Raw genomic sequence first — 14,677 nt, forward strand, 5'->3', positions numbered from 1 at the left:
GCACCTTTATGATCTTGGGAGAAATACTTAAAATTTCTTTTTTTTTTCTTTTTTGTTTGATATGGAGTCTTGCTGTGTCGCCAGGCTGTAGTGCAGTGGCACGATCTCGGCTCACTGCAACCTCCGCCTCCCAGGTTCAAGCAATTCTCCTGCCTCAGCCTCCCAAGTAGCTGGGACTACAGGCATGCACCACCACATCTGGCTAATTTTTGTATTTTTAGTAGAGACAGGGTTTCACCATGTTGGCCAGGATGGTCTCGATCTCTTGACCTCATGATCCGCCCACCTTGGCCTCCCAAAGTGCTGGGATTACAGGCGTGAACCCCTGCACCTGGCCTTAAAATTTCTAAGCCTCAGTTTCCTTATCTATAAAATGAGGATTAAAACAATATCTAGTGCCTGGGATATTGTTGTGGGATACTTTGTACCAACATTATTCTATAAAAATATAATGCAAACCACCTATGTAGTTTACGTTTTCCATAGCTATCTTTAAAAAGTGAAATGAAATTAATTTGAATATTTGACCCAGTATATCCAAAATGTTATCACGTCAAGATGTAATCAATAATAAATATTAATGAGATATTTCACATTCTTTTTATTCATATTAAGTTTGCAAAATTCAGCCTGCACTTTACACTTATCAGCGCAGCTCAGTTTGAAACAGTAGTCATGTGCCACATAATGATGTTTCAGTTAACCAACTGCATGTACAATGGTGGTCCCATAAGATTATTATACTGTGTTTTTACTATGCCTTTTCTATGTTTAGATATGTTTGGATGCCAGATACTTACCACTGTATTACAGTTGCCTACAGTATTCAGTACGGTGACATGCTGCACAGGTTTGTAGCCTAGGAGCGATAGGCTACACCATATAGCCTAGGTGCGTAGTAGGCTATACCATCTAGACTTGTGTAAGTACACTATGGTGTTTGCATGACTACACATTTCTCAGAACGTATTCCCTTTATTAAGCAACATATGGCTGTAGTTTAGCCATACTTAGCATTCAACAAATGCTGGGAAAATTATTGTTATTTATTTTAAAACATCAAAATTTAGGTTGACAAACATTTGTACTGCACATTTGCATATATTGCCATGTGGGAAGATGCCTCAGATATATTTTTTTCTATTTCAAAAGAATAAAGGGTTGACTTTAAGAGTTCTCAGCTATTTCCTGCAAGTGGGCCTCCCTGGGTTTCAGAATGAGGTCAGTTTGGTGGTTTATGGTCGTCTTTTCTTTAGGAGGTGGGAAGGGGAAACTGAATGTGCCTCAAGTATTGCATGCCTGTCTCTGTTTTTTGGCTCTTCTCTGTTTAATTATTGAGAACTGGAACAACTTGATTTTAAAACAAAACATATGGTCTGAGAATAATTGGGAGGACATTTGCTAGTGATGTAGCACTGAAGGTATGTATCAAGCTGAGGCCCAGGCTTGCACCACTTGCTTGCTTAGGTATTGAGTGTTTCCCTTAACTTCAAATTGTGTTCTTTCCCAGTTCTTAAACCCTTGTTTGGAAAGTCACAGTCAAAGCAGGAAATAAGGGAGCAAGATTATAAAGGAAATTGTCTGTGAGTCTTCTTTAAATCCCTACTTTTTTTTCTCTCTCCTCTTTATGGAAAACCATTGGTTTCCAAGCTATTTATATGGCTCATGAATGAAAAAAGTTGTCTCAAAGTGCCAAGAGGAGAGACGAAAACTTTATTTAAAAAGGAGAATGTGGACCCACCATTGAATTTCTCTGTTCTTCTGCTTAACTCCATTGCTGACACCAAAGTGGGGAATTTCTGTTCCACAGCCAGTTCTTACGTGAAGGCAAGGTTTTTGTCTCTCTTTACCTTTTCCACACCCCTTTGCTTGCTGGGGGAGGAATATATGATATGCTGATCATGTACCATGTAATTCCAGCCTGAATGCCTCAACTTTTTATATCATGGGGGCAAAGGGGAATTTATCAGGACTGCTAAGAACATGTATTTCTCTTGTTCAAGTCTCTGCTCCTCTACTTAGAAGCTGTGTGCCTCTGAGCAAGTTATTTAAACTCTCTAAGCCTCATTTTCCTCTTTCCTAAAAAGGGGATAATAATAGCGCCTATTTCAGAGTAAAATTGCTGTGAAGCTTAAAAGAGACATTGCACACAAAGCACTAAGCACAATGCCTGGAAAGTCATAAAAACAAATCTTAGTGATCAGGCAGAGGCCTTCGGCAGGAACACGTCCACCCCATCAGCAGCAGGAGGGACAGTGAATACTGCATCAGGGAAAATAACCAAACATTTGCCCATGAGGAGCTTCAGCATTGGAAAGTCAGCTATTTCACTGGGTTGTGTTTGATGTCAATGTGTTGAAGTCAAAGCCTTAACTCTGTGCTTCTGTGCTTCCTAGGTCTCATGGGAGCCTGTACACTCACTTGTCAGTGGTCGTTCTGTTTTTTGCCCAGCGCCTAAAAATATGAGAGTAACATGTCGAATTGTTTTCTTCTTGTACTATAGAGTCCTAAGTACCTTTGAGTCATTTGGGGATTCACTTGTTTTGGATCTGAAATGTAAAATGAAATAGCTCTCTGACCAGGGCTGAGCACGGTTTTTCAGTTGGGATAGTGAAACGAGAAATCTTTCTGAACACTTTCCAAGGAGTCCCCTGTAAGAGCAAGGGGTAGGAAGAAAGGGGTCTTCAGTTCTTGCCAAATCAAGGACATGCTTTTCTGTATAGGGCTCAGAATGTATTGCGTGTCGTCTTGCTTCAATGTCAGATGAGTGTCGAGAGCTTCGGGAAGGTCTGCTTTTAAAAACACCACTATGTTTTCGGAGTAGCTAATTGTCTTTTGTCAGTCCCCTTTTCTTTCTGCTCCTGCCATCTGTCCAAGTCCCATTTGGATTTATTAGTGATTGCTTACAAAGTATCAGGAACTCCCTGTTGAGAACGGTGAAGCCCTCGCCCAGTGGGCAGGTCTCAGATTTCCCTGGAACTGTGAAAAGTAACCACTCTCACTCATTTTTTTCTCTGCATACCCCTCTCAGTGGACCACTTTCCCCACATTAACTTAATCAAGATGTTAGTAAAACAAAGTGTTTTACTGTTTGCTGCCATCACACTGAAACTTCTTGTCTCTTTTCAGTGTTTGGAAAGGAAATTGAGAGTTGCTATTGATAATAAAGATGAAGCATATCTTTACTCATGGCCAATTACACACAGTCCTAATCACTGAATTTTTAGTGCGTGGACAGCTCTGTACAATGTGTCATCAAGTCTGTGTCACCCCAGTTACAAAACATTCCATTGTTTTCTATATCAAGGGGGAAAAACAAATTATGAGATATCATGGATTTTAAGATACATCCCAATTTCAGACGTGTTCAGATGTGGGGAAAATATATGTATCTTATAGCAGATGGAATACCGTGAGAATTAATTAAAATGGAAAGCCCTAGGCTGGGAGAGGTGGCTCACACCTATAATCCCAGCACTTTGAGAGGCCGAGGCGAGAGGATTGCTTGAGCCCACGAGTGTGAGACTGGCCTGGGCAATATAGTGAGACCTTGTCTCTACAAATAATTGAAAAATTAGCCAGGCGTGGTGGCATGCGCCTATGGTCCCAGCTACTTGGAAGGATGAGGCAGGAGGATCACTTAAGCCTGGGTAGTTGAGGCTGCAGTGAACTGTGATTGAGCCACTGCACTGCAGCCTGTGCGACAGAGTAAAACCCCATGTCAAAAAAAAAAAAAAAAGAAAAGAAAAACCGTAAAATGGAAAGCCCTCCTGGTTATCACCTGTTCCTCTCCTGGCAAGCCCCCAGTCCTCAACACAGCTAATTGACAGAACGGTGAGATTTGTGGGTATGTATGAGATGTGCCTCTGCCTTAGGGCTGAATGCGTAACTCAGTCCCGTGTGTTGTATACTCTGTGTATGCATGAAGTTGTGGAACTGAGTTGAAACCAAGAAGGGTGGTGGGAGGTCCTCTGAACTAAAATTTACACAATCAAAGTTCTGAAAACAGAACTTAGGAATTTTCTTTGGGTTACATTGATGAGATTCTTGTTACCTTTTGAAGGCATGATCAAAGAGGGACATCCAAGGCTCTACATGCCCCTCGCTGACCTGGCCCATTTGTAATGGCTCAATACTGAGGAGAAGATCCCAGTTCCTCTAAGTTAGTGCCTCTGCTCATCCATTTTCTAGTGACCGCAGGCCTCAGACCCATGGGGAATCTGTTTCCTCCCCTACCCTAAAAGGCCGCATATTAAATGTTATTGATAATTTCATTGTACTCAGGATTCTACCTAATTATTATTCTTCATAATCTGAATGACTTCTAACCAACTGTGTGTCTCCAGCCCTTCTTAATGCTGTAAAAACTTTAAGTAGGGGGATTATGGTATTTATTTTCCTGGTAAAGATAAGTTCTCACACTTTAGGAAAAGCTATTTCCCAGCCAGGTAAAGTGACAAAAGAATTGATTGAAAAGTTTCTTCTTTATATTAGCGGCATTTTCCCTTATATTTACACTGCTTTCTTTCTTTTTCAGTTTTTGGGAATAACGTTTCTTGGAATTGGACTGTGGGCATGGAATGAAAAAGTAAGTTGAATATCATGACAATGCACACATCATGGTTGTTAGAGGCTGCACATCATATTATGTATATCTCCCTTTCTCTTTGACAACCACAAAGTATAAACATGGCTCTTTAATGAGAAAAAGTGTTGGTGGAAAATTAATGTCATATTCTCAAAGACACTTTAGGAATTGTGCCTAAATTGATGACTGCATCAAAATAATTACTGAAGTAACAATACAAGTGCTCAACAGAGAATATACCTTGGAATTTGATCAGTTAGCCAAAGATCGATGTTCCTATGCGATATTTTCTCACTCAGGCACAAGAATTCCAGTAATGATTATAAATATCACTAAACCACCTTTTTTCTCTTCTGCTTTTTTTCTTCAACCCTTTGGAAGATAACTCAAGATAAAAACGATTTTTTTTTAGTGTGTTATGTGATAAACAACTATTAGCATGTGGATTGAAGGAAGTGGGATATAACTTCATGTTTGAGTATCAAATACACTCATCATTAATGTAAATAATGGGGATGTTTGGCTGCTGGTGGCAAGTATTAAGAAATATTCAGTTTATGATCAAATACAGTATAATAAAAGGAAAATCTGGAAATACAGAATAATCTGTGTGACAGTGAAGATACAGTGTTCTGGGCAGTTTCTGCTCTAAGCAACACACTCATGCAGACACCGCCTGTGTTCACACCTCTCCTTCCCATCGCACCTTCTGATTTTTCTCTACAGCTCCCCCTACTGAGGCCACCGGTGGAATTCAACAATGAATATAAACACCCCCCCTCCTCCCAGCTTTTTTCCTTCCTTCTTTGCAAGTGAAATCACCTGCAGCATTTTATCTATCCTTGTATCTGGCTATACACAAAAGCTTTATTATCTCCCACGTAAGGACAAGGGGATGTATAGACTGGTTAAAAGTTGCCATAAACTAAAATCTAGCTTAAAATTTCCCAGAAGACCATTCTTTGATCCCGTAGGTATTTCATCCTCTAGCCTGACCCTGGCCTGGAGCTGAGAGTTCCTTTGAAGTGGTAAGTGCATTAAGAAAGAAGAGAAAAACTGGGAAGGTCCAGTCAACAAAAGTCCCTCAGAGGCCAGTAGGCATTTCCACAGCTAAAACAATGTTCAGACAGACCATATAAAACAAAACTCAAAGCAAATCCTGAGTTTTGCAAATGAACCATCCTGTATTTATTTACAAAATTCTTCTACAGAATGTAAAATGTCTTATGGAAAAAAAACTACTTTTTAGCAACAAGAGTAACTGAGGCTACCTGGAGTTTTGAGGCAGGGCAGTGATTATGTATGAGGGGAGACAAATTAAGTTCCCAAAACGGAGATAATTTCATCTTTAGAAACTTTTACATTGAATATCGGTTGGTCTTGTCTTGGACTATGGTTAACTTTTGCCTCAAGCCTACTGTGAGCTTGGAAATTTGTGGAATCTGGGAAGTTGGTTAGATGCCAGATAACACAGCTTTTTATAACTCCTTTAATAAGAGTCCATTTCTATCTGCTTTGAAAAAATGCTGGAAGGCATCAAGTGAACTAATTGTCTGTTCTAGCAATAAACAGCAGTTGGTAATTTTGAAGTTTTTTAATTTTCTCTTTATGAAATATAATTATCTCTTTGTTTCATCAGTTGCCTCAAATGTCTCTTCTCTGATAAAATCACAAACTTCTAAAACTGGCAGTGTCATACAAATATCAGAGCAAGGGGATGATGCGGTCTTCAGGGAGGGATGAAATAGCAGTTCCTTTTTTGTAATAGCCACCATCAAGAAGATTTATCTTGAGATCCGAAGTTAACCTGGCCAAGGTCACCCAGCTCCATGCAGCAGAACTCCATAAGCAGGGAGCAAATAGAGGCAGCAGAGGGTGAAGCAGGTGTAAGCCATGCACCAGCCCAGTTTGATGAGTGCTGGCCATGTGTCTGGGGCCCGAGTGTGGGGAATACGACAATGAGGGATTCAGAGTCCCTGCTTCATGGAGCTTGCATTCTAGTGGGTCACCAATGAGAAGCAGTTACTGCCCAAGTATGTTTGTCCAGGTACTGGTGAGTTCTGGCAGGAAACATCAAGTTAGAGGATGGTGGGAAAAGGAGTCTCTTTTAGATGAAATAGTTGCCAACAGCCTCTCTAAGGAGGTGGCATGGGAGCAGAGACCTGGATGAAGGAAGAAGGATCTGCAGGGTACGGGGGAAGAACATTCTAGGAAGAGGGAATAGCAAGTGCAGTGGCCCTGAGGCAGGGACTTTGGTGACTCCAGGGAACAACAAGGCCAGTAGGCCTAGAAGGGAGAGAGCAAGGACAAGAAGAGGTAGATTGTGTTGCCAGGCAGAGGCCAGACTGGGCAGAGTCCTGCAAGAAGTTTGGATATATTCTAGGTACAAGAGGAAGCCACTGGAGCATTTTGAAAAGTCTAATATGACTTTTGTTTTAAGATCACTCTGGTTGCTGGGTGGGAAAAGAGCACAGCTTTGTGGCTTTGCTATGGTCTGAATATTTGTGTCACCCCACCCTGCCAAATTCATATGCTGAGGCCCTCATCCCCAGTGTAATGATATTTGGAGGTGAAGCTTTGGCAGGGAGGTAATTAGGTCATGAGGGCAGAGCCGTCATGAATAGGATTATTAATGCCCTTCTGATAACAGAAGAGACAAGAGAGATTATTTCTCTGTCTGCCAGGTAAGGACATAGCCAGGAAGAAAGCCCTCACTGGACACCGAATCTGCTGGCACCTTGCTCATGGACTTCCCAGCATCCAGAACTATGAGAAGTAGATGTTTGTTGTTGAAGTCACCCAGTTTATGATCAGTGTTATACAGCCGACTAAGACAGGGGTAAACAGACCTGAGTTCAAATACTGGCTCCTCCAGTATTTGAGATGTGTGGAATACACACATCTGTGTGATGTTGGCCAACTGAGTTAACTTCTCTGAGATGCCATTTCCTTGTTTGGCAATAGGTATACTATTCTCACCTTATAGGATTGTCGTGAAGATTAAATGAGACCTCCCTCTGCACAGTGTCTGCTCTAAGGCAGATGCCCACTGGAGACATGGCTCCCTCCCCTGGATGCATGACCATTGGCTGTCCACTCTTAATATGGGGCAAGAACACAAAGGTGGTTTCGAAAGCAGCCTCAAATTTTAGGAGAGTTTCAGGCTCCAATCCATGGACCAGAGAATTGGGTTTGTTTTGTGGTCTCTTGAGGAGGATGTGAAGTGTGTAGATCTCCTTGGTAACTGCAGAGACTGCTCTCTCAAAGCCCTTTGGGTTAATTTCTGAGTTGGGCCAGGCCTCTGCTGGAGTGAGTTTTCAAGGTGAACCGCAGCCTAGTAGACAGTGTGGTGAACACTGTACCTGCTGAGCTGACACCATCAGCCCATGAATCAGTACATCCCCCAGACCCAGATGTGGCGACATTTACTTATAAGAGGCCTGGAGGGTAAATCCCCAAACCGGATCATAGCTGGAAGGATGAGATTTCCACTGGAAGAAACACATTTTCTTAGCAGATAGGACTTTCAGCATATTCATGTGAAGTACAGAAGCATTGAAAGCAAAAATGATTACCCCATACTTAATATCAGTCTGAGTTTTAAACCTAGGGCTAATATTGCAGTTCAACATTAGACATAATAATTTAAAGAATTCATTTTGTCTGGGTTTTAAATCAACTGTAAAGATGCAAAGGATGACTGTCTCCAGGGGAAGCCGATTTATGTGCAATTGTTCAGAGATCATAGGATCTGCTGTTTGGAAGGAACATTAACAATTATGTGACATGAATTACCTCCACAACACCCTTGACAACATCCAGTGATAGTCAACTTATTCATTCAGATAACATTTATTGAGCACATAGCATGAGCAGGGCTTGTGCTGAATTCTAGGGAAATGTGGAAGAAGTGACCTAGTTTCAGTCCTCATGGAGTTTATCCAGTTGTAGGAAGGGTACGTGCATATACCTAAAATAATACATTGCAATAAATGCTACTTAGGGGTGTATATATGTTTAATGGTTCCCACAGCAAAGTGCTCACCATTTCTGTCTCTTTAGGTTGCCCTTCCTGTTGGAAAGACCTTCGTTCCACCAAATTAGAATCATGTCCCACTAGTTTTCACTCATTGATTCTGGATCTACCCTGTTGGATCCCACAGAATAAGTCTTTCCACATGTTAACCCGGGAGGTATGTCAGGGTGAGGGCCTGGTTCCTTCTGAGTTTCCAGGCTAAACATCTGCTTCTCTCTAGGTGGTCCTCACAGGATGTGGGCTGGAGCCCCTTGTCCATTTTGTTGGTGCTTATCTGGCCCCGCTCTGGTGTGTTTTCTGCACCATGGAGAGGAAGCTTTAGGGGCTGTAGAGAGTGTGGCTGGATTGCGTCCTTTCTCCCCTCATCAATCTAGCTTGGGATCCACTGTAGATCACGGTGTCTGCAGCTCACTGAGAGTCCCAAGTTGGTTGCAGACCCAACTGGTTACCCCATCCACCTCACCTATGGCTGATTTTCAGAGGCAGTTGCAGGATTCCACCATGACACAGTGATATTTCAGCCCACCTGTCCACCTGCTGAGATCACTCCAGAGCCTCCATCTAGCATCTTCCCCATTCCGCCCAGCTTGGTTTCAGCTGTACATTTTGATCAACCTCCTCCCTCTATTCCTTCTGCTAAGGCAGACTGTCCTTTTGCCCCACCATGCCACCTGGGAAAATTCTGATTCAGTAGGTCCAGGATAGACACTGCGATGCTCTATTTTAACAAGCCTCCTAGATTGTTGTGACTGCAGTCAAGTTTAGTTATCATTGATAAAAGCCAGTGATATGCTGTTGAGCAGGCCAAGGACAGAGCCCAATGACATGTCACTAGAAATTTCCTTTGGGGTTGACACTCATTCACTTATGTGTGCCCTTGGGTGTCATCAGTCAAGGAGTTTCTCATCCATCTACTTGTCATTACATCAGACTATATTTCTGCATCTTGTCTTTGTAGATAGATGGTATCTTTCACTTTTTCACTGATTAACTGGCCTAGGCACTTAACTGAACCTAGCACTTTCTTATTGAACCCATGCTGGGTCCTGAAGCACATCATTTTCTCATCCAGGTACTTGGGAACCTTTGTCAGCAAAGCAAGGACTAAGGCATAATACATCACTCCTCAATTTGAGAAACGTTTTCCTCACTTGGCTTCCAGGATATCACACTCTGCTGATTTCCATACCTCACAGGTGGTGCCTTCTCACATGTGTTTGCTAGTTCCACCTCATTTCCCTGACCTCTAAATTTTGGAGTGCCCAAGGCTCAGTCTGAGCCTTCACTCATCTTAAGAAATCTCATCTAGACTTGGGGCTTTACACGCCATCTGTCACTGATGACTTCCAAATTAATATTTTTGCTTCCAACCTCATCTGAATTCTAGACTTGCATAGCCGGTAGCCTACCCAGCATCCACACTGAAATGCCTAGTGGGCTTCTGAAACTTAACACATTCAAAACAACACACCTGATTCTCATGCCCTCCCAACCTGCTCTTCCCGATTGCAGTAAAGAAACAACTCCACTCTTCTACTTGCTCATTCCTGACACTGCTTTCTTTTCTCCTCATACCATATTCAGCCCATCAGCAAATACTGTCAGCTCTACTTTGAAACCATATTGAAAATCCGATTTCTTCCACCACCTCCGCTGTTATACCCTGGTTTAAGTGGCCACCACGTCTTGCTTGCGTTTGTGCAGAAGCCTTCCAATGATCTCCCTGCCTCTGCTCTTGCACGCTGACCTCACCCTAGGGCTGTCTCCGTGCAGCAGCTGGAGTGATCCTTTGGAAATGTAAGACAGATCCTTTTACTTCTCTGCTTCTAGCCCTCCAGTGAGCTTATCTTCTCACTCAAAGCCATATATGGTGCCCATGGCCTGTGTGGCATTTGCTTTCATACTGTGTGTTTCCTCACTGTGTCATATGGTCCTACTTATCAACTTGCTATTCCTCCCACATCCCAAACATACCCCCACCACCCCAGGGCCTTTGCACTTGCCCCTGCCTGGCATGCTCTTCCCCAGAAAACCACATCAGTGCTATCTTCTACTTCCTGGTTTCTTCTCAAATGTCACCTTTGACCCAGCCCTTTCTTCCCCTTCCTTGTGTTTTTCCTTCTCATGGGACTCATCACTTAGATGCTAACAAGTTTATTGCCTGGACTTTTCGTTTACTACTACACTCTAGTACCTAGAACGTTAGATGGCACATAGCAGGTATTCAAGAGGTATTGCTTATGAAAGAATGAATGAGCAAATGAGCAATGACAGCATTCTTTAAAACACTGGCTATATCATGGAGTTACAGAAGTCAGTACTCGCCTCACATCTTCAGTAAGCATACTATATTAGCGATTCTTACAGAATAAAAGGAGGTAAATACGTGTGGTTTCTGAAGTCTGATTTGAGAATAATACGGGGTTAGAAACAAAATACATATATTGTCTATATCAGAAAAGAAAAAATTACTTCTGTCGTAAAAGTGGAAATATATATATGATTATCTCATTTCATGGAAAAATTAGGGATGCCATTCCTTTTCCATTTTGCTCAACTCTTATGCTTATTACTTAGTTCTTAAGTGGGAGCAAGAGGGAGAGTGATCACTCACAATTAGAAGTAAAGGTATTGGGGCGACGGAGGACTCAGCTTTTCAGAGGAGGGAAAATGCCTTTCCCTGATCCTTAGTGTGAATTGAATGTTCCCATTCTGCCCCTGCCTCCCTAATACAGCACCTAGCCCACTAAGCAGAGCGGATACCTACTCCTGGCTTGTCTGGCCTGGAAACTCCTTGAGGACAGGAGCCTGTCTTTGCCCTTTATTCTCATTTCCTAGCACAGTGCCTCCTACACAATGGATGCCCAGAAGCTGTTTGTGACTAAGCCAATGAGAACATGCAAAAAGAGCTTTACACATTGTAAAATGCTACACAGGAAAAAAGTACCGCTTTTTATAAAGGAGTTGCATTTGCACTTCCCTGACTTCTGGATCCCGTCAAGTTAACTTTAAGAGAATGACATTCTATTTCATAGGCGGGGAAACTGAGGCACAGAGCTGTTAAACTGGAAGTCTGACCCTCTCCCAGTCCTCTGGCCAGTGCCCCATCATCCTCCATTGCACTCACTAGGCTGGGTTCTCTAGGGGTGGTTGGAAGGAAAGAACTGGTGCCCAGTGCTGATCCCAGTAGGGAGAAGGGGGAATTAGAGGAGCTCTAGCCCCCATATTGCTTTTCTCCTCGGCTTTGCTGTAGATGATGTTCTTTTTCCTGGAGGGTTTTTCCCAGCCCACTGTCTGATTTTAGGTCTCAGTGCAGAACCCTCCAGTTCTTCCTGTCACAATTATAACAAGAGATTCAACCTTGGAAAACCTTTCCCTATTTGCCCAGGAAGGAAAATTCAGTGAGATTCATTGATTCAGGAATGTCATAGCAGTACAGGCCAGTTTCCGTAGCCAGAGGGAGGCAATAGAGGAAAATGGTTACTCAGATGACTTGAGCAGAAAAAAATGGATTTCTTAGTATTGAAACTTCTTTAAGGAGACATTTCTGAGATGCTGAAAATACTTCTATGAAGACTTGGTTTTATCGACTGAAAGTAGATTGGGATTCTCTTCCTCAATTATCCAAGTGATTCCCTCAAGTTCTCTGTTGTATCTAAAGAGCTGGAAACCGGCCGGGCGTGGTGGCTCACACTTGCAATCCCAGCACTTCGGGAGGCCGAGGCGGGCGGATCACGAGGTCAGGAGATCAAGACCATCCTGGCTAACACGGTGAAACCCCGTCTCTACTAAAAATACAAAAAATCAGCTGGGCGTGGTGGCAGGTGCCTGTAGTCCCAGCTACTTGGGAGGCTGAGGCAGGAGAATGGTGTGAACCCAGGAGGCGGAGCTTGCAGTGAGTCCAGATCTCACCACTGCACTCCAGCCTGGGTGACAGAGTGAGACTCCGGCTCAGAAAAAAAAAAAAAGCTGGAAACCAAACAGCTCATGGTCAGTACCTGGAAGCTATGTGATCTGATGTCCTCTAATCAGCAATGTTTCACACACAGGAAGTATATGGGAAGAAAATTTAATGTTTCTCTATGTATTCCCCTTTAAACTGTATTCAGAGATGAAAATTTAGTTGGGTCAAAAATTCAATGACTTTGTTGTTCACTCTCAGATATCACAGTCCTCCTCTCACTTTGAGGCACAGATCCAGGCCCAGTGATTAGACAGGGCTGGATAATAAAACTCCAAACCTAACTCTGCCTTAAAATGTTCTCCCTGCCAAACCCATCTGCCTTGGCCCCTAAGGAGCGGAGGGAACATGGGCCCTTGCCCTCTGCATCCTCCTACTGGCCCCTGGCCCTCCCCAGTTGCCTCTGCCCACTGCCTGCCTGGGCAGAAGCTGGGGTGGGCTGTGCTCTTTGGTCCTGGCGGAAGCTAAAGAGGAGGTTGTCCTGGTCTTTGTGAAGCTCCCCTGCTGAGTCCCTGTGCCTAGTGATTTCCTTGAGCTTGGTGGCTGTCTCAATTCTAGGTGACCGCCTGGCAGTGCTGCTCGTACCTGGCCACCTTCCTCAGCCAGTGTATTTCTGAGCTCTGCCCTCTGAGGTCACTTCTTCGCACGCCTGCAGGCAGCCCTCTCTGACAGTGTCCAGGATGACCTCAGGCCGCCTCTTCCATGCTTCCCCTGTGTTTTCTCCAGGACATACTCATCTGGGAGCGAGGTCAGTCCCCCCAGAACAGCCCGTGCCTGTCCTCGCTGCCTCTGATACCAGAGCAACCGGCCGGCCCTTCTCTCTCTAGGTTGCCAGGGCAGGAGGCAGCCCACAGGCCCTTCCTAGGTAGAGTCGGGCCCTAATGCCTATGCGGGTCAAATGCAGAGAACCACTTCAGAGCTCCCGGGAGATGCCCTTGGAACTCCTGAGGTTTAGGGTGAGAAAGAGGCTGTCCACACCCCACCCCCACGCCCTGGGCAGTGGGTCACAGCACAGCAACCGCTTTCTCCAGAGAAACTTTGCCTCTCAGTCCTCCTCTGACCCCTTTGTCCCTGCCAGATTTCACCGAGGTGCACAAAAGAAAGATGTCCTTTGCTGGCAGTGGTGGAGGTGGGGTGTGGAGGGGAGGCCTTGTCTCCTAGTCACTTTGGTTTTCAGATAGTGATCTGTGAAATCGGAGGCAAGAATGTTATAACATCATATTGTGTATTTTTCTTAAAATTTTGGAAACACATGTATGATGTTATGTTGGAAATAAGAATCCTCCTGCCCGCTGCTACCCCACCTTCCAGCAGTAGATCACAGGGAGTGGTGTGAACCCTGCTCTCGGGTCAGGCGGCCCAGGCTCAGAACCCTGCTCTGTCACTTCCTGACCTGGGCTACCTGGGCATGTTAGTTCCTCTCTGTGTCTGTCTCCTAACAGGAGTAAGAGTACCTGCCTGGCTGGTTTCTGGTGAGGGTGAAATAGTCCAGGTAGCCCAGTGCCTGGCTGAAGTCACCGCTGAGAAGTGTAGTTCTTTTGGTGCTGCTTTTGTTCAGGCCTTCAGCAGATCTCAACTGGATCACCCCAGAGCCTGTTAGCTGCCTCCACAGCACCTGAGTGCCACCTGAGCGGGCTTCTAAGTTCAGAAATGGCCTGGAGCTTCCTCTGCTCCAAACGCCTTCAGATACAAACCCAGCCTCGCCCAACCAGCCTCTCCATCTCCTCTCACCGCTTGTCACGTAGAGGCCCCACTGGGCCAGATCCTGTCACTTTGTCTCCGCTCTTGCTGATAGGACCTTCCGCCCCTCCCCATGCACCCCCATAACACCCACTGCTTGTGCCTCTGCTCCGTGCATTCTGTTCTTAACCGTCTCCCCTCTCGACTCAGCTCCTGAGGGTGTCACTGTATGTTTTGCTAGAAATACCCTTGACTTAACATAATACCTGGCAACTCACAGGTGATCCTCATGAAAGTATTTGCTCAATAAATGAAGGAGTCGCATATTTTTGAGGTCCCAGAATAGAGGATCACCTGCCGCTAGTCCAGACTTTACCTTTTTTCACTTGAGTTTAGGGGCACCATGATCAGA

General features: G+C 44.2%; 1 protein-coding gene across 2 annotated transcripts in view; it reads left to right on the forward strand.

Moving 5' to 3' along the window:
* Window positions 1–14,677, forward strand: part of TSPAN5 (tetraspanin 5) — a 179,619-nt gene that overhangs the window by 137,732 nt on the left and 27,210 nt on the right. For both annotated transcript variants that reach the window (XM_032136212.2, XM_032136291.2), the window contains exon 2: window positions 4,538–4,588. In XM_032136212.2, the coding sequence (XP_031992103.1) occupies window positions 4,538–4,588 (51 nt within the window). The remainder of the gene's footprint in view (window positions 1–4,537; window positions 4,589–14,677) is intronic.

The sequence above is a fragment of the Hylobates moloch genome, unplaced genomic scaffold (assembly GCF_009828535.3).
Source record: "Hylobates moloch isolate HMO894 unplaced genomic scaffold, HMol_V3 SCAFFOLD_2, whole genome shotgun sequence".
Classification (NCBI taxonomy): domain Eukaryota; kingdom Metazoa; phylum Chordata; class Mammalia; order Primates; family Hylobatidae; genus Hylobates; species Hylobates moloch.